The sequence below is a fragment of the Bos indicus genome, chromosome 4 (assembly GCF_029378745.1).
Source record: "Bos indicus isolate NIAB-ARS_2022 breed Sahiwal x Tharparkar chromosome 4, NIAB-ARS_B.indTharparkar_mat_pri_1.0, whole genome shotgun sequence".
NCBI classification, from domain to species: Eukaryota; Metazoa; Chordata; class Mammalia; order Artiodactyla; family Bovidae; genus Bos; species Bos indicus.
The window spans coordinates 55,940,738-55,964,930 of NC_091763.1; the positions used below are offsets into that span (position 1 = coordinate 55,940,738).

General features: G+C 37.0%; 1 protein-coding gene across 5 annotated transcripts in view; it reads left to right on the forward strand.

Moving 5' to 3' along the window:
* Window positions 1-22,753, forward strand: part of TMEM168 (transmembrane protein 168) — a 59,920-nt gene extending 37,167 nt beyond the window's left edge. For 4 of the 5 annotated variants that reach the window (XM_070787827.1, XM_019958744.2, XM_019958743.2 and 1 more), the window contains 3 exons: window positions 10,784-10,926; window positions 12,962-13,236; window positions 19,474-22,753. In XM_070787827.1, the coding sequence (XP_070643928.1) occupies window positions 10,784-10,926; window positions 12,962-13,236; window positions 19,474-20,021 (966 nt within the window). In that variant the 3' untranslated portion in view covers window positions 20,022-22,753. The remainder of the gene's footprint in view (window positions 1-10,783; window positions 10,927-12,961; window positions 13,237-19,473) is intronic. The other variant, XM_070787828.1, reaches the window with a different exon arrangement.
* Window positions 22,754-24,193: the final 1,440 nt, after the last annotated feature.

The following is a 24,193-nucleotide window of genomic DNA, read 5'->3' on the forward strand; positions in this document are numbered from 1 at the left end:
CTGTGGAGTTACTGCTTTGTACTCGGTCCCAGTATACATGGATTCTTATTGAACCTTCTAAGAATGGAATCTCTGTTTCCCCACTCCTGTGGAGCTCCTGCATTGAAGCCCCACTGGCCTTCAAGGCCAAATGCTCTGGGTGTTCCTCATCCCAGTGTCAGACCCTTAGACTGGGGAGCCTGACATGGGGCTCAGGATTTTCAGTCTTGTGGGAGAACTTCTGCAATATAATTATTCCAGTTTGTGGATTGTCTACTCACTGGGTATGGGATTTAATTATGTCACAAAAGCACCCCTCATATCTTATTTGTGGGTTTTTCTTTGACTGTGATTGTTGTTGTTGTTCAGTCATTCAGTTATATCTGACTCTTTGCTACCCCATGGACTACAGCACGCCAGGCTTCCCTGTCCTTCACTGTTTCCCTGAGTTTGCTCAAATTCTTGTCCGTTGAGTCGATAATACCATCCAACCACCTCATCTTCTGTCATTCCCTTCTCCTCCTGCCTTCGGTCTTTCCCAACATCCCCACATCAGGGTGTTTTGCAGTGAGTCAGCTCTTTACATCAGGTGCCAAAGTATTGGAGCTTCAGCATCAGTCCTTCCAGTGAATATTCAGGGTTGATTTCCTTTAGAATTAACTGATTTGATCTCCTTGCAGTCCAAGGAACTCTCAAGAGTCTTCTCCAGCACCACAGTTCACAAGAATCAATTCTTTGGTGCTCAGCCTTCCTTATGGTCCAAGTCTCACATCTTTACATGACTACTGGAAAAACCATAGCTTTGACTATACAGACCTTTGTTCGCAAAGTGATGTCTCTGCTTTTTAATATGCCGTCTAGGAGAAGGCAATGGCACCCCACTCCAGTACTCTTGCCTGGAAAATCCCATGGACGGAGGAGCCTGGTAGGCTGCAGTCCATGGGGTCGCTAAGAGTTGGATACGACTGAGCGACTTCACTTTCACTTTTCACTTTCACTTTTCACTTTAATGCATTGGAGAAGGAAATGCCAACCCACTCCAGTGTTCTTGCCTGGAGAATCCCAGGGACAGGGAGGCCTGGTGGGCTGCCATCTGTGGGGTCGCACAGAGTCAGACATGACTGAAGTGACTTAGCAGCAGCAGCAGGAAAAGGTCAATTTTCATTCCAATCCCAAAGAAAGGCAGTGCCAAAGAATATTCAGACTACTAAACAATTGCACTCATTTCACATGCTAGCAAAATAATGCTCAAAATTCTCCAAACTAGGCTTCAACAGTACTGAAGTATATGTACTGAAAACTGCCAGATGTTCAAGTTGGATTTAGAAAAGGCAGATGATCCAGAGATCAAATTGCCAAAGTCCACTGGGTCGTAGAAAAAGCAAGAGAATTCCAGAAATACATCTACTTCTGCTGCATTGACTAAGCTAAAGCCTTTGACTGTGTGGATCACAACATGGACTACAGCATGCCAGGCTTTCTTGTCCTTCACAATCTCTGAGTTGTCTCTGCTTTTTAATATGCTGTCTAGGTTTGTCAGAGCTTTTCTTCCAAGGAGCAAGAATCTGGCTGCAGTCACCATCTGCAGTGGTTTTGGAGACCTAGAAAATAAAGTTTGTCACTGTTTCCCCATCTATTTGCCATGAAGTGATGGGACCAGATGCCATGATCTGAGTTTTTTGAATGTTGAGTTTTAAGTTAGTTTTTTTGCTCTCCTCTTTCACCTTCATCAAGAGGCTCTTTAGTTCCTCTTTGCTTTCTGCCATTAGGATGGTGTCATCTGCATATCTGAGGTTATTGATATTTTTCCCAGCAGTCTTGATTCCAGCTTGTGATTCATCCAGCCCAGTATTTTGCATGATGAACTCTACATAGAAGTTAGATAAGCAGGGTGACAATATACAGCCTTCTTGTACTCCTTTCCCAATTTTGAACCAGTCTGTTGCTCCGTGTCCATTTCTGTTGCTTCTTGACCTACATGCAGGTTTCTCAGGAGACAGGTACAGTGGTCTGGTATTCCCATCTCTTTAAGAATTTCCCACAGTTTGTTGTGATCCAAACAAAGGCTTTAGCATAGTCAATGAAGCAGAAGTAGATATTTTTCTGGAATTCTCTTGCTTTTTCTTTGATCCAACAGATGTTGGCATTTTGACCCTGATTCCTCTGCCTTTTCTAAACCCAGCTTGTACATCTGGACGTTCTCCGTTAACATACTGTTGAAGCCTAGCTTGGAGGATTTTGAACATTACCTTGCTAGCATGTGAAATGAGTATGGTTATGCAGTAGTTTGAATATTCTTTGGGATTTTCCTTCTTTGGGATTGGAATGAAAACCTTTTGTACTCCTGTGGCCACTGCTGAGTTTTCCAAATTTGCTGGCATATTGAGTGCAGCACTTTCACAGCATCATCTTTTAGGATTTGAAATAGCTCAGCTGGAATTCCGTCACCTCCACTAGCTTTGTTCATAGTAATGCTTCCTAAGACCCACTTGAGTTCACACTCCAGAATATTTGGCTCTAGATGTGTGATCACACCTTTGTGTTTATCTGAGTCATTAAGATCTTTTTTTGTATAGTTGTCCTGTGTATTCTCGGAGAAGGCAATGGCACCCCACTCCAGCACTCTTGCCTGGAAAATCCCATGGACGGAGGAGCCTGGTAGGCCGCAGTCCATGGGGTCGCTAAGAGTCGGACACAACTGAAGCGACTTAGCAGTAGCAGCCTGTGTATTCTTGCCACTTATTGTTAATATCTTCTGCTTCTGTTAGGTCCCATACTCTTTCTGTCCTTTATTGTGCCCATCTTTGCATTAAATATTCTCTTGGTATCTCTAATTTTCTTGAATCGATTTCTAGTCCTTCCCATTCTATTGTTTTCCTGTTTCTTTGCATTCTTCACTTAAGATGGTTTTCTTAGCTTTCCTTGCTATTCTTTGTAACTCTGCATTCAGATGGGTTTATCTTTCCTTTTCTCCTTTGCCTTTGTTTCTCTTCTTTTCTTAGCTATTTGTAAGGCCTCGTCAGACAATGGTTTTGCCTTGTTGCATTTTTTCTTGGGGGTGATTTCAGTCACTGCCTCATTTATGCTGTTGCAAACCTCTATCCATAGGTCTTCTGGCACTCATATATCAGATCTAATCCCTTGCATCTATTTGTCACTTCTACTATATAATCATAAGGGATCTGATTTAGCTTATAACTGAATGGCCTAGTGGTTTTCCCTATTTTCTTCAGTTTAAGCCTGAATTTTGCAATATGGATCTGAGCCATGATCTGAGCCACAGTAAGCTCCTGATCTTGTTTTTGCTAACTGTATAGAGCTCCTCCACCTAGGCTGCAAAGAATATAATCAGTCTAATTTCAGTATTGACCATCTGGTGATGTCCATGTGTAGAGTCTTCTGTTGTGTTGTTGGAAGAGGGTGTTTGCTATGACCCATGCATTCTCTTGGCAGAGCTCTGTTAGCCTGTGCCCTGCTTCATTTTGTACTCCAAGACTAAACTTGCCTGTTATTCCACGTATCTCTTGACTTCCGGCTTTTGCATTCCAGTCTTCTATGATGAAAAGGACATCTTTTGTGTGTGTGTATGTGTGTTCTAGCAAGTCTTGTAGGTCATCATAGAACCGTTCAACTTCAGCTTCTTCAGCATTAGTGGTTGGGGCATAAACTTGGATTACTGTAATATTGATTGGTTTGCCTTGGAAACGAACTGAGATTTTCCTGTCATTTTTGAGAGTGCACGCAGTACTGCATTATGAACTCATTTGTTGACTGTGCAGGCTACTCCATTTCTTCTAATGGATTTTTGCCCACAGTAGTAGATATAATAGTCATCTGAATGAAATTCACCCATTTCCATCCATTTTAGTACAATGATTGCTAAATTGTCGATGTTCACTCTTGCCATCTCCTGTTGGCAAGTTGACTACTTCCAATTCACCTTGATTCATGGACCTAACATTCCAGGTTCCTATGCACTATTGTTCTTTACTTTCACCACCAGACATATCCACCACTGGGCTTCGTTTCTGGTTTGGCTCAGCCTCTTCATTCCTTCTGGAGCTATTCTTCTACTCTTCTCTGGTAGCATATTGGACACCTACTGACCTGGGGGGTTTATCTTTCAGTGCCATATCTTTTTGCCTTTTCATACTGTTCTTGGGGTTCTCAAGATAAGAATGCTGAAGTGATTTGCCATTCCCTCCTCCAGTGGACCACGTTTTGTCAGACCTCTCCATCAGTCTTGGGTGGTCCTACACTGTATGGCTCATAGTTTGATTAAGTTAACAAAGCTGTGATCCATGTGATCATTTTGTTTGGTTTTCTGGGATTTTGGTTTTCATTCTGTCTGCCCTCTGATAGATGTGGGTAAAAGGCCTGTGCAAACTTCCTGATGGGAGGGACTTGCTGTGGAGAAAACTGGATCTTCCTCTGGTGGGCAAGGCCCTGCTCAGTAAGTCTTTAATCCAGTTTTCTGCTCATAGGTGGGGCTGTGCTCCCTGCCTGTAAGTGAAAGTGAAGTCGCTCAGTTGTGTCCGATTCTTTGCGACCCGTGGACTGTAGCCCACCAAGCTCCTCCGTCCATGGGATTCTTCAGGCAAGAATACTGGAGTGGATTGCCATTTCCTTCTCCAGGGGATCTTCCCGACCCAGGGATCGAACCCAGGTCTCCCACATTGTAGGCAGACGCTTTAACCTCTGCACCACCAGAGAAGCCCTTAAATACAAGAATACAGTCTCTCAGAAAACCTCCTATAGAGACAGAGAACTTCAGATCCAAGTACTAACATCAAAGATTTCAAAGGAGGAAAGGAAGCCAGGTTGAAAGAAGGGGGAGGAGGCGGGAGAGCGGGGGTGAAAGGGGTGGCCTTATAGACGTCTCCTGCCACCTACAGATATCCAGGCACTTTTCCCTGCCTGTAGTTTGGCCTTAATCTGTGGTAGGGGTAATGGTGGTAATGGCGACCTCCTTTAGAAGGCTTAGGCCACACGGTGCGCCTCCCAGGACTGCTGCCATCAGTGTCCCTGACCCCGCGGCAGGCCTCAGTCAACCCACATCTCCAGCAGAGACTCCTGGACACGCACAGGCAAGTCTGGATTGGTCTCTTGTGGGGTTACTGCTCCTTTCTCCTGGGTCCTGGTGCACACAAGGTTTTGTTTGTGCCCTCCAAGAGTCTGTGTTTCCCCAGTCCTGTGGAAGTTCTGTAATCAAATCCCACTGGCCTTCAAAGTCAAATTCCTTGAGGATTCTCAGTCCCTTTGCTGAACCCCAGGTTGGGAAGTCTGTTGTGGAACCTAGAACTTTTATAGCAGCACGAGAACTTCTTTGGTATAATTGTTCTCTAGTTTGTGTATTGCCTACCTGGCAGCTCTTCCCAGGTGGGGGATTAAGGTTAAGTGGTTAAGGATCTGCCTGCCAATGCAAGAGACTTAAGAGATGTGGATTCAGTCCCTGGGTTGGGAATTTTCCCTGGAGGAGGAAATGGCAACCCACTCCAGTATTCTTGCCTGAAGAATCCCATGAACAGAGAAGTCTGGAGGGCTACAGTCCATAGGGTAACAAAGAGTTGGATATGACAGAAGTGACTTAGCATGCAGTGGCAGCCTCCTCCAAAGGATTTATGCCACACACCACACCTCCTAGGACTGCTGCTGTCAGTGTCCCTGACCCCACAGCAGGCCACTGCTGACCCATGCCTCCACAGGAGACCCTCAGTCACAGGCAGGTCTGGCTCAGTCTCTTGTGGGGATTGCTGTTCCTTTCCCTGCACCTTGATGCACACAAGGTTTGCTTTTTGCCCTCCAGGCCTCTCTGACGGGTATGAAGGTTGATTTTAAACATGATTGCACCCCTCCTGCTGTCTTGCTGCAACTTCTCCTTTGCCCTTGGATGTGGAGTATCTTTTTTTGGTGGGTTCTAACATTCTCCTGTCGATGATTGTTCAGCAGCTAGTTGTGATTTTGGTGTTCTTGGAGGAGAAGATGAGTGCACGTCCTTCTACTCCACCATCTTTTTGACTTGATTTTAAAATACCTTTTATGGTAGGTTCCAGTGTTTTTGTCGGAGAAGGCAATGGCACCCCACTCTAGTACTCTTGCCTGGAAAATCCCATGGATGGAGGAGCCTGGTGGGCTGCCATCTATGGGGTCGCTAAGAGTCGGACACGACTGAGTGACTTCACTTTCCCTTTTCACTTTCATGCATTGGAGAAGGAAATGACAACCCACTCCAGTGTTCTTGCCTGGAGAATCCCGGAGATGGGGGAGCCTGGTGGGCTGCCATCTATGGGGTCGCACAGAGTCAGACATGACTGAAGCAACTTAGCAGTGTTTTTGTAGATGATTGTTCAGCAGTTGTGATTTTGGTGTTTTCATGAGACGTGAAAGTGAAAGTGTTAGTCGCTCAGTCGTGCCCAACTCTTTGCAACCCTGTGGTCTGTTGCTTGCTAGACTTCTCTGTCCGTGATGTTCTCCAGGCATGAATACTGGAGTGGATAGCCATTCCCTTCTCCAGGGGATCTTTCCAACCCAGGAATCAGGCCCTGGCCTTGTACATTGCAGGCAGGATCTTTATCATCTGAGACACCAAGGAAGCCCCTTCATGAGAAGAGGTGAGCTCATGTCTTTCTACTCTGCCATCTTTTCCAGAGTCAAGGGGCTGCTTTAGTTTGGATGCTGTCTGTCTCTTTCCTCAGTGCATGCTGGCAGTTATCCCTTGATATGTGGTGTGGGGGTTCAGAGGTCCTTGTGCACACATGAGGGGGCAGTCTTCGACACCTGCTCTTGGGTCTCTTGGGGGTGGCAGCTGTCTGCACACTCCTGGGACAGCAGGGGCAGGGCTTGGCACTGCTCTGGGTCTCCTGTGGGCAGATGCTGTCCACACTCCCAGAAGAGTGGTGGCAGTCCTTGGCACCTGCTGTTAGGTCTTGGAGTGGCAGTTCATAGCCACTTCTGGGGCCTAGGATGGCCGCAATGACTTGCGCCTGCCCCCAGAACTCCTGTGGGCATTGTCCTGTTGCTGAATGGTCACAGGGAAAGGAGCTCTTACGGTGCTCTCAGCCCTCTTCCCATGCACCCCCTCAACAATGGCACTTGGTATCTCTCATCAGCCCCAGCTTCTTCTGAGTACCTGCTCTGTTGCTACCGTGCAGCCTCTTCAGGCTGTCTCCATGCAGCCAACCCTGGTCCTCTCCCTGGGTCTGACCTCTGAAGCCTGTACTTTAGTGCGTAGCCCCCAGGTTCACTAACATATGAGCATCTTAGGCGGGGGAGTGCAGGGTGGCAGTGCCAACCTTCTGTTCACGTTACTCTGTTTTGCCCTACTCAAACGCTGTGCTCTATGCCTAGCCTCTGAAGCTCCGCTCCATATAGGCTGATCTCCCTGCCAGTGGGGGACTGCCCAGGGTGTGGGAAACTTGCCTCCATGGCTCCTCCCTGGGTGCAGGCTTCGTCTGTTTCTTTTTTCCTTTTGTCCTACCCAGTTACATGGAGGTTTTTTTGCCCTTTGAGAATGAGGTCTTCTGCTGGCTTTCGGTAGATGTTCTGTGTCGGTCATTCCACTCATAGATGTGTTTTTAGTGTTTTTGTTGGGGAAGGTGAGCTTCCTGTCCTACTCCTCCACCATTTTTACCCCCCCGCCAACCGGTAATTATTTTAAGTAAATGGCTGACATAATTTGAACGTACAGTGATCCTTAGGTATCTACAATGGATTGATTCCAGTACCTCCTCTGAATACCAAAATTTGCAGTTGCTGGAGTCCCTTACATTTATGGTGTAGTACAGTTAGCCGTCTGTATCTAAAAGTTCCCCATCCACTTTTATGTGGATAAGGGTTTAATTGATCAAAGTATTTCCCATTATAATGGAACAATATATGCAATAGAAGGTATAGAAATTGAAAAGAAAATGATGAAATCATCAATATTTGTAGATACCTATTAAACCTAAGAGTTAAACAAGTAATGTTTAAAAACAGCCATTGAAATTGCTATAGTAATAGTTGTGAGAATTGTTGCATCCAAATTGTAAGCTATGTCATAAAAGAGTGATTTTCTCACTGATATAGTTAGTAACCTAAGTATAAAAAGTATGTAAATTCTCTTGGACGTAAGTTGTATAAGAAGAAGTTGGTGTTTATAGTAGAAATGTATTTTTTAATAAATACATTACATCCTCTAATGAATTTGCATCCTGATACTGTATCCTGTTAGTGATACAACCTGGATTAAGATATATAAACTGTTAATGCCCACAGCTCCCTAGAAGAAACAGAAATCCTCTTGGAGAAGGTATAATTATCCTAGGTCTGAAATTAGTCATATAGTATTTTTTTTTGCATACAGTGTTCAACTCATAAATATAACCAGATTCTCTCTCTCTCCCCCTCTCTCTCTCACTCACTCACATGGCATCAAGAGCAAGGAGCAACAGAACCAGCAGACAATAAGCAGACCAAAATGTCTTGGTTTATTGGAATTATCAAACACAGAAAGCCATCATACATATTTAGCAAGTTGAAAAACAAAAGCAAAGATAGTAAATAATAGTGGGAAGCTAGAAGCTATTAATATAAAAAAGCGACAAGGCAGATTTGAAAAATAACTGGACAGGCTTTTTTTTTTTTCTTTTTAGACATGTTTTTGAATCAGAAAATAAAATACCTGAAATTCACTCAGTGTACAAGTTTAACAGATTAGACAAATGAGAAGTGAGATTAGTGAGCTGGAAAATATAGTTCAGAGAAGGCTATGAAAGTAGAAGCTTGAAGAGGAAAAAGAGGAAATACTGTACAGAAGGATAAGACTCATAGAAGATACAGAGAAATCTCATTTGTGTTTTACTGGAGTCCCAGAAAGAAAGGAGGAAATGTGGGCAAAAGTAGATAGGCCAATGGAACATAAGAGTGAAAAAGCAGGTATCAGAATGCCTGATTTATGACAAAAATAGTACAGAAATGTGGAATGGTTGAGATTTTCAGTAATTGGTAAATAGTTGAGTGCTCATATAAAAAACTTGAACTGTTCTTATAACAATCAACTATATTTGGATTATGGACCTAAAAGCAAAGTGCAAAAAAAACAAAACCTTTAGAGGATAATGTAAAATACCTTCTTGACCTTTAGGTAGATGGAGAAGATTTAGCAAGACACAACATTAGTACATTACACTTATATTGATAGCAAAACAAAACTGTGAATCATTAATAGACAGCCCCATGGCAAAATATTTCACCAAAGTTGAACTCAAATGATCAAAGATATTTAATATAATCATCAGAGAACTCAGTACTTACTCTGGTTTTGTTTATCACAGAGGAAAAATATAAGGAATCTAAATACACAAATAGGAAATCATCTAATTAAAATTTCATAAATATAATAGTAATGCCATTTGGTATTTACAAATGATTTAGAATTACATTAATAAGCTTATAGTATATTGGACAGTTTGCAGAACATTATATATCATCCCACTTTGGTAAAAGACTAAATATTTGTGATTACATATATTGCATGAAGTTTGAACATATTTTAAATAGTTAGCTGTGTATGGTAATGGTACTCAGAATGAATCTAATCATATCTTTTTCTATTGTTTCTAAATTGAGCATGTACTGTATTATTTATGTAATTGATAACACAGAATATACCAAAAGTGGGCTTCCCTGGTAGCAGTAAAGAATCCACTTGCAATGCAGGAGACTGCCTGCAATGCAGGAGACATGGGTTCAATCCTTGGGTGGGGAAGATCCCCTGCAGAAGGAAATGGCAACCCACTCCAGTATTCTTACCTGGGAAATCCCATGGACAGAGGAGCCTGGGCGAGCTCCAGTCCATGGGGTCTTGAGAGTCAGACATGACTTAGCGACACCACCACCACCAGTGTACCAAAAATAGGGCATTATATCCATTTTTCCATTATGGGATTCAACTTTTTTTTTTACTAAAATTCTGACCAAATGAACCACTTGTTAGTGTTGGAAAATGTGTATTCATTCATGCACATACACGCCTAACTGTGCAATACGTGCAGTAGCAGCACAGAGAATGTGAAATACCATCCTTATTGTAAGAATGCAGGTTGGTATTGAGTGACTCATCCTTTCATTTTCTTTTCATTTAAATGTGTCCTTTTTTATTTTAATTGCAAATACTACCTAAATCTGCCTTCTCTTAATACTTTGCCTGCCTCCCTTTTTCCATTGTTTTTAGGCTGCTTAAATGTCCTTAATGTACAGATAAATATATTTTAGTTTTGATTTAGTTACAAAGAGTCTAGATATTTTCAAAGGAAAGCTGTATTATAAGTTTAAGAATGGAATTCATTTTTATAGTTTTAAGGAGTTTACATTTTAAATTTTTCTAAAAGACCCTTTCTACACTCTGATAAATGAGTGTGTTATTTGAAAAATGATTTAAAGCATGTGGTAGTAACAGGAAAGGATTTGTTTTCTGGCTTTTTTCTCTGTCATATTAAAGATGTTACATATATGTATATTATATATGTTTTTAGTTTGGGATATTATTTGACAAACTTTAAAAATACAATATGCATATTATGTTTGTTTTACCATGGTGTCCAGGAGCTTATAGATAAATTTAGGCTCTATTGTTTATCCATGTGTTCTTACTTGTGTCTTTCAGCTTATAATGGATTTTAGATCTTTAATTATCCTTTTAATTCTTTTTGGAAGTAGGGGCAAAAAATGAATAAATATGGATTTATAAATATATATGAATACACATATACATAAGTTTAATCCCACATGGTATGGTAAACATACTGTTTTAAATTTTTTTTAGCCAACAAATGGGATCTTCTTGAGCATGTTTCTGATTGTTTTGCCTTTGGAATCTATGGCTCATGGCCTCTTCCATGAACTGGGTAGCTGTTTAGGAGGAACATCTGTTGGATATGCTATTGTGATTCCCACCAACTTTTGCAGGTACAGTAACCTAGTGTAATTAGTCATAGCACCTTGACTCTTAACATTCTTCTAGTATTTGTATGAATATAAGATGATAGCTCATTTTTTCAAAGCTATAACAGTCTCAAAATATAATACTCTTGCATTTTTTTCATTTATCCCAAATGTTTAAAAACCTTTACTTTGAGTAGTAATCTTAAGGGTTCATTAAAGTTTTGTTTTTGGTAAACGTGATTAGAGTATGTTCTAGCTAAAAATCATAAAAATATAAGTAGATTTTCTTTGTAAAGTTATTCCATTTTCTTAGGAATATCTTGTTTAAGGAAATGTGAAACCACATGGTGAAGTGTAATAGAATGTACACGGGACCTGAGCATCCTAAATTCTAGTTCTGTGTTCCTTTAGGCAAATCATAACGTCTCTGAACCTCAGTGTCTTAATTTAAATTGCAGAGAGAGGAATGTCATGAAGAGGTAGTGAGAATATGAATGTAAAAATACTATCTATTTGAAAATGTAGTAAAAATACCAGGAATTCAGAGACATTCGCAATAAAATCAAATATCTCATGGCAGTTTTATTAAAATAATTTTGACTCCAATATGTGGCTAATCTGTTTCAATTTATAATCATTACTAAATTTTAGTTTTTCTTTTATAGTTTAAGTACCTTTGAAGTAGGAAAAAAAAAATACTTCCTTGCCAGTAATGAATTATGCTGACAAAGTAGGCATCATATTTTCCTTGGCAGAGGTAGGAGAAAACTGAACATAAAGTTTTTATTGGATTTTAAATATTTGACATAAAACCACAAAGTTGACTATTTGTAGTAAATATTTTCCTCCATATTAAAGATTTGATAAATAAGGTGAAGATTCTTATGAGAAGTAAAAGAAATATATTTCAAAAGATACCATAAAGTAAGATGTGACAACTCTCTAGGAAGAATATGTGAAAGTAGTAATTTGCATAGATTTTTATTGTAATTTTTGATTATGCATTGTTTACTCTTTTACCGTTTTGTGGCTGTTAAATGATAAAATATGGGACAAAATGTTTTGTTTTTTAATGAAGCTTTTGTAGAATTATTAGAATAGTATGGATAAATACACGGAGCAAATGTAGTTTTCAAAATTCCTATTTAGAAATCCAGTTTCTGGGTAGGAGTGATGATTTTTTTTCTCCCTGAATATTCATTTGATCCTGCTAGTTTTAAGAACTGGTTTATCATCTTTACCAACGTACCATTTTACATGTATTCCAGGATCAAGCCTGTCTTCAGTTAGTGTTCAGTAGTATAAGGCAATGACCTAAATTATAATCATTGTTTTAAAATGTCATTTATTAAAAGGTAAGTTGTTCTGTCATTTGTGTACCTCAAGTTAGTAAAACTTGAACACTTTATAATGACTATTTTTCAATATGGAAATTAATTTAAAATACTGTTTCCATACTGTGTTTTTTCTCAAGAAAAAAAGTGCTTTCATTATTGTCCCCAATCCAGTGTTCTTGAAACATTTTGGGGATAAAGTTAGTTAGTACAGTCTTGCTTTTTAAAGTCTTGTTTAATATCTCATTTGGTAAGAAGATGCCAAATTCTTGGTAAAAAAATGAAGAGTAGTACAATCCACATTTGGAGATATCCTCCCAGCTTTCAGTTTTATTTATTTTTTACATGGAGGATAATTGGTTTACAATGTTGTGTTGGTATCTGCTGTACAACACCGTGAGTCAATCATCAGTATACATATATTTCTTTCCTCTAGAACCTCCCTCTGTGACAGCCTCCCATCCCACCCCTCTAGGTTGTCACAGAGCACCAGATCTTAATGATAAGAGGTATAATTTTTAGAAACTAGGCTTTAATTTTCCAAGCATAATTCTTAGCACTGTGGAAAATTTAGAAAAGGTGGGTTTTTTAAAAAAAGATTATGCCATTTAGTTATTAATAACTTAGGAGTCTTAGATAAATTATTATAAATGAAAAATAGGAATGTGACATAGAATGAACACTTCATGAACACCAAAATGATGGGTTTTTTCCTCCTTTTTCAGTCCTGATGGTCAGCCAACACTTCTTCCACCAGAACATGTACAGGAGTTAAATTTGAGGTCTACTGGCATGCTCAATGCTATCCAAAGATTTTTTGCATATCATATGATTGAGACCTATGGGTGTGACTATTCTACAAGTGGACTGTCTTTTGATACTCTACATTCCAAACTGAAAGCTTTCCTTGAACTTCGGACTGTGGATGGGCCTAGGCATGATACATATGTTTTATATTACAGTGGGCACACCCATGGTACAGGAGAGTGGGCTCTTGCAGGTAAGTCCACCTCTGGCAATTTCACTATTGTGAAGATACACCTATTTGTGGAAATCTGTCCTTTACACTGAAACAATGTTTCCAAATTCTCAATTTTCCACTTTATAGTTTACCAAGTATACATATGACTGTTTTGTTTACCTTTTCTCTGGCATACTTCTTTAGCATAATTTTAGTGACCTCTAAAGGTTTCGAAAATTACGTTTTGTGTTGATTGGAAGAAAAAAAAAATCTGACTGCTTGATGTGAGACTTATAGTTTCTCTTTAAACTATTTTCAGAATTATTAAATAGTTACATTTTTCAGAAGCCGATTAACTTATTTGACTACTACTTCTAAGTCTTTAAGATTATAGATGCTGATTTCAATAGTTCTGCACATGTTCAATTGTATTTGTTAGAAAGCATACCATAATTTTAAGCAGCAGGTGATGTGATGTGGTTGGAGTAGTGTTTAGGTCAGGAGACCTTAGCTCTGTCCTAATTTGCCCCAGCAATGCTGCTGTTTGAGGCAGATAACGCTCTCCATTTCAGTTCTCTCATCTGAAAATAGAAGGGGTAATGTTTAACCTCCTTGCCAAGGGAGAAATGAGATTTAGATGTAAATTTGTTTGTTGGTCTTCCCAACTAGAGAGGAGACTCTGTAAATTGAAGGCTTTGTTTTATGAGATAACTTGCTTACTGCTGGAAGAGAGTCTGGCAAATAGTAGGAGATCCTTAAGTAGTAGATGGATAAAATCATTGAATGAATCATGACAAAATGGGTAATTTTCTTATTTTAGATTAGGAATAATTCATTTAGACTTAATGATACCCTTTTTTTTCTAAAAATTTTTTAGATGTTTTATACCATGAGCCCAATAAAATAGTCATAAAATATAAGTAGAAAAAGGTATTCACAGAAAAATATAAAGAGAAGTATTATGGAAGGACAGAGATAGAGTGCCAATATAAGAATTCCAGAAGAAAGCAAATAAACTCAAGGTTAAAGTACACATGATTTCAAACCATCATGGTCTCACTAATTTAGTGCCAGATTGGTTTACAGGGTTTTATTATAAATAGACTTTTGTAATTTTGTGGTCTAACAAATACTGAATAAGTCAATGGCTATCTAGAAGGAGTAAAGTCAAACTAATAAGGGATTGAACCCAGGTCTCCTGCATTGCAGGTAGATTGTTTACCATCTGAACCACTAGGGAAGCCCCAATACTGAGCATGTTTGAAGCATAGCTACTGTGCTTGGTACTTTATACATATTATTAAATTTAATCTTCACTTGAAATTCTTTGAGATACTGTCACCTGTATTTTTCAAAGGATGAAATGAAAGCTAAAAGTGGTTACATAACTTACCTATGGTCATACTATTCCTAAGTGCTGGAACCACGATTCAAGTCCGAATTTGTCTGACACCTAAAATCACCCCACCCCGCCACTGTACTATGTTGTTGCCAAAGGTAAAAACCACAAAGGCACAGAAATGGCATGTTCTAGTTCAGAAGGTAACTTTTGTTAGCATGGTTCACCCATTTTTGAAATACTGTAATATGAAAGAAACTAGTCAACTTAAAACTACTTCAGCATAAGGTTATAAAATCATTTACTCAACTTGTGACTTTTTGATAACACAACATATAAAATAACTTTTAAACATTTACAGCATGCTATTTCAAATTCAGGTAAAGGATAGCATTCTGTGTACTTCAGAGCCCAAGAGAAAAAGTTTTAATCAATTCAAACATTTTTACAGAAATATATTTCAAACCTAAAAGCAGGGATTGATTATTTGAAAACTGCTACTGAAATGCTTATAATACCTCAAATGCAAGGGGATGGGCATAATTTTGGTGGCCATGCATATATCCTTCATTATTTTTTATAAGAAAGTAACTTCATTTTTTAAAATTTCTATTTCATTCAATTACTGCATGAATTATAGTTTTTTCCTAAGCATATGATTGTAGTAAAGAGAAATAATGAATTCTACCCAGTGACTTGACTTTTGAATAGTTAGTAAAGCATACTGTCTCTACATAAATAACAAACATGTTTCATTGGAACAATAAGAAAAATGATTGATATTAGATCAGCAGTGGTGGCTATTATCTTAGACTTAACCTGGAAAATTTTTCATTATTGGTGATACTAGATGTGTGGGTTGGAGTGTCAGGTTGAAATAAGAAGGCTGAGAGGCAGTGGGGAGAACATGCTAACTGACAAGCTTATCCCAAACAAGTCCAAACAAACCATATCTGGGTATGGGCTTTGAGATCATTGCTATATCTAGACTTTTTAAAATACTGTTTCTTTTTATATGCTAAATATTAAACATACAAAGCTTAGAGAATGCTTTAGTGAAGAATAAAGCAGCCAGGGACAAATTATAGCTTCACAGTGAAATGCAGCTTTTCCATTACAAGACAAATACTTCATTTCCAAAGGTTAAATTGGTTAATACTTAAAGAATTCCACTGAAGAAAAAGAATCTAATCCATACTCTTCTCTGACACTGTGCTTTCATTTGATTATCTGTGTGTATATTTTCTTTTCTCTTTTTATTGGAGTATAATTGCCTTACCGTGTTGTTAGTTTCTACTGTACAGCAAAGCAGATCAGTTCTAAGTATACCTCTATCCCTTCTCTTTTGGATTTCCTTTCCATTTAGGTTGGGCTTCCCTAGTGGCTCAGCTGGTAAAGAATCCGCCTGCAATGTAGGAGACCCGGATTTGATCCCTGGGTTGGGAAGATCTGGAGAAGGGATACCCTTTCCAGTATTCTGACCTGGAGAATTCCATGGACTGTATAGTCTATGGGGTCACAAAGAGTCAGACACGACTGTGTGACTTTCACTTCACTTCCCATTTAGGTCACCACAGAGCACTGAGTAGAGTTTCCTCAGCATACAGTTGGTTCTCATTAGTTATCTGCTTTATGCACAGTAGTTTTGATATGTCAATCCCAGTCTCCCAGTCCATCCCACTCACCCCTATGTCCCCCCTTGGTATCCATACATTTTTTTCCTCTTTGTTTGTGTCTCTATTTCTGCTTTGCAAATAAATTTATCCTTACCATTTTCCTGGATTCCACATACATGCATTAATACATAGTTTTGTTTTTCTGACTTAATTCACTTTGTATGACAGTCTCTAGGTCTGATAACTTTAAATGCAAGCTTATGTTTACATGAAGTATTTATTACTTAATATAAACATTTTCCCCAAAGTTTGTATTTTTCTTAACTCTTAAAAATTTATCTCAAATATTTTTTAAAAGATGGCTTTGGAAATAAACTCTAGATGTTCAGTTTACTGATATTTATAGTCATTTTTTCTTAGAAAATGTAATAGACACCAAGATGAATAGCAGTAGCATAAATGTCAGTGTTCTTATGTTTTCCTTCACTGTGAATTGAGAATAATTTATGAAGATACTTTAAAGTAGGGTTATAGTTTAGGTAAATAAATGTCTAGTAGTTACCTTCTACAATATTATGCATTAAAAAATATTATAAAGATGGCATAAGTAGACCATTACAGAATTCTGCTATCAGCCAAGAAGATTTGTTCCTGTATGTGTAATTTTCTCTGTGAGACACTGTATTGTAAAAGTAAAACAGTGGAGAAAGCATATGTTTACAGGACTTACCTTCCCCAAGAGGGGCAGGCTTTGCCCCATAACTCAGCAACCATGTCCTCCCCACTGGCCTGAGGCGCCTGGCCCATTTGCAGGTTAAACCGGGCCCAGAGAATGGATCCTGTTTCCAACCAGTTCCTTCCCTTGGCCTGCCTGAAACGGCCCCAGATGTTGATTCTTTCTCAGAAATGTTATTGAACACCCCTGCTCTGAAGAAAATGCTTTCTATTCCAGTCTAAGTGACAAAGAACTCTAAGCTCTGCGTGCATGCTAAGTCTGAGAATTTATTAATAAATAGTTTTCTTTAAAAAAATTTTTTTCTTAAAACCTTTAGATAGGAAGCATCAGGATTAGATTTTACTTGAGGTTAAGAGTAGGTCCAGAACTCACTGTGAGAAAAAATCTGTGTGTGCTCCTTAACCCATATCTTTACTCACAGTACTTCTTAGAATATGTAGTCTTTTTACACTTACAGGACTTCATAATGTGGAACCTAGTATCTTTGCCTCTTTGCTTGAGGGTAAAAAACAACTTGGTAATGACAAGAGAGACAAATTAAACAATCTATTTAACCTATAAAGCAGTTTATCACAGATAAAGTCTTTAAAAACAGTCTCAATTACTTAAACAGCATCAGATAAATGTTACTGAGATAAATGTAAGTACTTTACATCTGGGCCAAAAGCCAAATTTGACATAGAACCTTTTCATAGGAGAAAGCAGAGCAAAACAAGACAAGAGAATTAGTATAAAGGGCTTTAATGCTGCTTTAAATTTCTTGCCAATATCTAAAGAGCATGTGTATAAGAATTAGTGTAGCATGTGCTACAGAATCTTTATTGAAATAGTTGTAGAAGGCAAGTTAGACAATGTTTTATGGCAGATGGAATTTGTATAATAACCCTTATATCTATGTTGTCCTCTCCAGAGAAGTTTAATAAAAGTGGAAATAATGAAAAGTGAGCTTGATCCTTTTAAAAAGGTACCTTAGAGAGGTCTCTGTGAAGCAATACATTAGTAATACGTGAAAAACAGATTTTACATTGTCACAGTCTGGTGAATAAAAGAATATTTATCATTCATAAAGGATGTGATATATACTCTGTTTTTATGGATCATATCACTGATAGAATCCAAATTCTAAAAGATTTTCTGTCTCTCTAGTATTGTCATTTTGATAGTTTAGCAAAGAAGATGGTTGCTCTTGGTAGAATACCTATTCTGGGGCTAGGTTGTTGGAGCTTGTATTAGTAAATTGTAACATATTACAACTTTCTTCTAATTATAAAAATAACTGTAAAAATTTTGGAAGATACAAAAAAGTATAACAAAACCCACCTGAAATACCAATACCCAGAAGATAACTATTGCTCTTATTTTTGTAGATACACTTGTATGTCATGCTTTTTCTCCTAATATCATAGATATTTTGTCATTAAAATTTCTTTATAAATATGATTTATGATAAAACTCTCTCATAAGGTTATAATTATTTCCATTCCCTCAGTTTCATATTGTACACTATCTGAGGTAGCAGTGGGAAGATGATCTTTATATGTAATTTTTGTCCACATCCCTGCCCTTTCTTAGGATAAATTCCTGGAATTGGAAGGATTGGATTAGTGTACCATTTGAGACAGAGGCAGAACTAGAGTGAGGTGAGAATGGCAGATGCCTAGGGCACAAAATTTAATGGAGTACTAAAAATTAAATGATCAAATTTTAATACAGTGTTATTTAAAATTTTAATGCAAAAAAAAAAAAAAAACCATACAATATGAACAAAATGTATAATGAGTAGCTGTAAGACAGCTTTCTTGGTCAGAAATATTTTTACCTTAGACATTTCTGGTATATGTTTTTTTTAATCCTTTGTTGTTTTGGGGTATAAAACGGATTTAAAAATAAACCAGTTCCAAACTCTTGTTACTAGGAGGGAGAGTCTTTTTTATGTAGTAGGTACCATATATGAGGATAAGTTAACAGTTTATCAGAGATGTAAAACAGGGGTAAGCAAACTTTTTCTGTAAGGATCAGGTATTTTTGACTTGGTAGGCCATAAAATCCCTCTTGCAACTATACTTAGCTTTTTGTAGAATAAACGCAGTCATAGACATTTATAGAAACATGAAATTTAAATTTCCTGTAATTTTTACATTACAAACTTCTCAAAAAATTTTTTTACACCATTTAAAAATGTAAAATCAGTTCTTATCTCTCAGGCCATGCAAAACTTGTGGCAGGCTAGATATGACAAGTCATAATTTGCTGCCCAATGTAGAATATTAGCTTTGCTGTATAATTTCTTTTTACCAAATTTACCTTTATTAAATAATTTTCTTATTTTATCATAGCATATCTCTTTAATGTAAAAAACAGGATGATTGGATTTTTTAGTTTTTTTGGTTTGGTTTTTACTTGAAGTTGAAAGTCTATTTTCTGTTTCTGAAAATTCTTCTGAAAAGATACTTTGAAAAGAAGGCACCCTCTTTTTTTCTTACATATTTAACTTTAAAAACTTAAAGACAGTACACTCAAGACAAGAGAGTATTGTTAGTAAGACACTTAAATTCTTGCTCTACTGAACTTTCTTTTGTTCACAGGTGGCGACATACTACGCCTTGACACACTTTTAGAATGGTGGCGAGAAAAGAATGGTTCCTTCTGTTCCCGACTTATTATCATATTAGACAGTGAGAATTCCACTCCTTGGGTGAAAGAAGTAAGAAAAATCAACGACCAGTATATTGCAGTGCAAGGAGCAGAGATGACAAAGACGATAGATATCGAAGAAGCTGACCCACCTCAGCTGGGTGACTTCACAAAAGACTGGGTAGAGTATAACTGCAACACCACTAATAACATCTGCTGGACTGAAAAGGGACGCACAGTGAAAGCAATATATGGCGTGTCAAAACGGTGGAGTGACTACACACTACACCTGCCAACAGGAAGCGATGTGGCCAAGCACTGGATGCTCTACTTTCCTCGTATTACATACCCACTAGTGCATCTGGCAAACTGGTTGTGTGGTCTGAACCTTTTTTGGATCTGCAAGACTTGTTTTAGATGCTTGAAAAGATTAAAAATGAGTTGGTTTCTTCCTGCTGTGCTGGATACAGGACAAGGCTTCAAACTCGTCAAATCTTAATTTGGAACCCAAAGTGGAATATTATTGAGAGTTTATTCTACCACTTATCACTAACTTGCCATTTTTTGTATATTGTATTTTTATTTGTAAAAAATATCTTGCTACTTCTGTAGCTGATCTTATTTTGTCTTTTCTCAAGTAATTATGGTATGTGTAAGGAGTTGGGAGTAAGCATTTTATACTAAAAGTAGTCAAAATGTTGACTTTGTCAATGCATAAGAGATGTTAAAAAATAATAACAATGCACTTTGAGGAATGTTTGCGTATGCCTCTGATTAGAAAGAAGACTTGTCCCAGCCCTGCAGTGGCCAATGAAGAATTATCAATGCCTTATTTTCTAGGCATAGAGAATGTAAACCAGACAATTTGTTTACTGTTATAAGAAAACTACCAGTTTGCTTACAGAAGATTATTTTTGTGAATAATAGGTTTGAGTTCAAAACCATTTGAAGAATTTCAGACTCACACTCAGAAAAGGGAAAAGGAAGAAGTCTGCTTAAAATGAGTATGTAAAATTTGCTTATCGTACATCACATTTAGACACTTGGCTGTGACCTGTTACCAGTATCGCAGAGAAGCCCAAAGCACTGTTTAGGTACAAACATTCTTCATATAGGTAACTGTAAGAAGCTAGAGCCTACAACTTGCTCCTCCATGCCTTGCTGGGAGCCTCTGAAAGCACTGGCAATTTTAAGAGTCTTTCTCAGGGTAACAATGTTTTCTTAATAAAAATGTTTTCAGCTACAAATTCCTCCCAAATAAATTGTCTTCCCTTTCAAAATGTAATTTTATGAAAGAAATGTAGCCATTTGTCATTGATTTAGGCTATTTTCAGTATTGAGAAATAATTTTGATCTCTGTAGAGTTAATGCTCTGTCATGAAAACAATTTTTCAGATCTCCATTAGTGGTAACACTTTTTTCTATTTGAGGTCAAAGGATTGGAAACGGTCATTTTTTTTTTTCTTGTATACCTGTAATGTATTATGTAAAAAAGTATTCATACTGGTAATTTCAGTTAAGCATAATGGTGTGGTTATAATTTTTAAAACTTCAGTGTTTTATCTAATTAAAGCAGGCATAGATCAGGCTATCTCCTAAAAGGTAATTTACCTCCTATTCCTTTCTAATAATCCTAACATTCTAAGTTTTCATCTCTGAGAAATAACATGAAAGGAATAGATTTAAATTGGAGGATACTCTAATCTTTGCTGTTTAAACGGTGTAATCTCTCACCATAAAAGCCATTTTTTCCAGCCTCAGAGAGAAGAAATAATGCCTCTACCATTTTCTACCTGTGACTTGAAAGTAGCAATTCTAGTTAGGAAGAAGTCACTTAGCGTCAGGGAACTTGTATACCACTATCTATGCAGCGTTGTTATATAGTCTGATTATTTCTGTGTTTTGAGTATGATTTTCCTAATGCTATGAATAAAATTTTGTCAAAAATTAATTTTTCACATAATTTGCAAACAATAGTTATTGAATATTTTACTATATTAAAAGGGATAGTCAAAAATATGCAAGTATTATTAGAGTTTATGGTTAGTAGGTCAGTTTGAAATTTTCTAATATTTGGTTACATATATATATCAACATCATCCAAATGAAATAGTGTAGTGTTTCACTCCTACTCAGAAATAGCGTAGCAGACAAGCCAACTGTTAAAACTATGAGCTTACAGCTACAAAAGTTTAATCAACATCAAGTAAAAACATCTTTTAAATTCCAAGCCAGTGTTGAGCAAATGAGCTTTAACTAAAGCGTATCCCTTTACTCTGAGAAAGCCAAATATAAAAGTATATCCTGTGTTGTTTATAAAGTGAAACTAAGATTTTACTAAAAATCACATTCAAAAGGTAGCAGACATTTTTACGTCACAAAGCTAATGCTTTGATATATATTTTCTATAAAGTACAACTGAAAAAGGTCTGGGCTAAAAATGGGATTTGAGCCTACTTACTCACTTTGATGAAACAAAGTAACAGTTTGGAGAAGGAATATTACAGGAAAGATAATTGCTTACTTTTACCTAAGGATTCAAAAACAGATGTGACAGTGAGACTAATTTTCTTGTGGCCTCTGTTTAGGAAGGAGTTATTTAAAGTGATAGAAATTATGAAAGGGCAAAATTTTACCATGCCACTAAAAGAAATAGATAACGTGGAGATGTTTTTCAGCATACTGTTGACTTGTTTCCTTGTGTGGTACCTTGTTAAAAACCACAAAAAAAAGGTCTAAAAACATCTTTAAAAAAAAAGCTATTATTTCATTCAAAATTTTGTTTAATTTGCTGTGACTAAACTCTTCTGGGACATTTGGATTTATCTTTTTTTGTATAGCTTTCTATCTCCCTCTTCTTAATATGAAATTCTAGAGAGAAGACCTTTTTCAGGAAACAATTTTTATGAAGTGTTTTCATAAGTTATACACTTTTTAAAAGCTATGTTGCTAATTAAAATGCATTTATATTTAAGGCATTGGTGGGTAGAATTTTTTTGAATTAGAATCTTCATTAAAGCCTATTTGTAGCTGTACATTTTGTTTGTAACTTTTGGCTTAAATATGTTTACTGTTTGGGGTACTGAATTTTTTATAGGTATTCTTTCACATTTAGAGCCTAATCTCTTTCAAGGCAATGTTCTACATTACCTTTCCACAGGTGATGTGTTAATATTATATATGTCATAAGAAAATGACTTAATTTTAAGCATGTGAATAAGTATATTTGATAGCAAATGCTCAAAGGAGTTAAATCTGTGAGCACTTTTTAACATCTATATTGGAAGATACTAGACTGTCATCTCTTTTCAAGCAAAGGCTTACACATCTTGATATTTCTCATACAGTTTACCCAGAAGAGTGCCTTGCTTATTATAGGAGGTATTTTAAAAATATGTTTAACTGAGTGAATGAATTTAGATTCCTAAGGAGAAATTGGAATAATCTGATTGTAAATTATTACATTTCCTTAACAGTTTTACTTTAAGTGGGTATTATTTCAAGATCCTCATTGTTAACAATTACCAAAGACAATTACAGCATCGGTGAAAGGAAAACAAATGTCACATTTGTAGTTAAAGAGCAATAAGGATCAAGATTAGCGAAGGAAAAACTTTAAGATAGGTTTGATTGAAAACATACCTGATTATCACCAAAAAGTAGCTCTTTCAAGGTTGAGTCCCTTTTCATTATGTCCTCCAGTACGATTGAATCTTCCATTGATATCCCATTAGAAACATAGATAGATTGGAGATTTATCACAAATGGAAATTATTAGAAGTCTGATGAACAAAGAAAGCATTTGCCTGTGCCTATCAGTAACTACTAGATTGTAAAATCAGGAAAAAAAAAAAAAAAGGGGCCTCTGAACATAAGCAGTTTCATGACAAGCTAAGAAAACTAAAATCATCTCATCTTTGGCATATCCGCAATAGTTGGAACACATAGTTATAAAGTATGAAAGAATGAAATTTAACCAGCAATTATTTTGAGCAGCTATTTTTGTTGATAAACATTTACATTTATGTTTTTTAGGAACTATTACTTAGACCAAAGCTGATTCAAAACTGAACACTGTAGGCTGATTGCAAAGCTTTTTTAATAATATGTAAAAACCCTTTTGATTGATTTAAAAATTGAATTGGCCAGTCATCTTGTGTGATGACCTCACAATATTTTTTTTTTTAACTATGAGCTTAATTTAGAGCAAGTGGACAAGTTTAGTAAACTTTTGTTGTTGCTGTTTGGTCTGGACCTAGAACTCTTGATCAATTTTAAATCGGTGTGGCAGGGTAAGTGAGGAACATGGCATATCTCCTTATGCAATGTTTACTCCATGTGAATTAAAAATATTTTTATATTAAAACATACCAACATACTGAGCAATATTTGGTTAATTCTTAGTGTAAATCACAAGACTTGAAAGCAGTTTTAATCTTGCACTAGGTTCTTTGGGCGCAACTTTCAATGTTAATGGTATTCCATACAGAATATTAAAAAAAAAAATCCTTTGTCATATCTTGGAAACGCAAACAACACAGTGGATTTTCTTTAAATAAATAATTTTGTTTGAATACTGATGGAATTTCAGGTGGGTACCATCTTAATGCAACTTTAAAATAGGTATTTCTAGGTTCTTTGGAATCCTAATGCATATTGATTTCTTGTTCT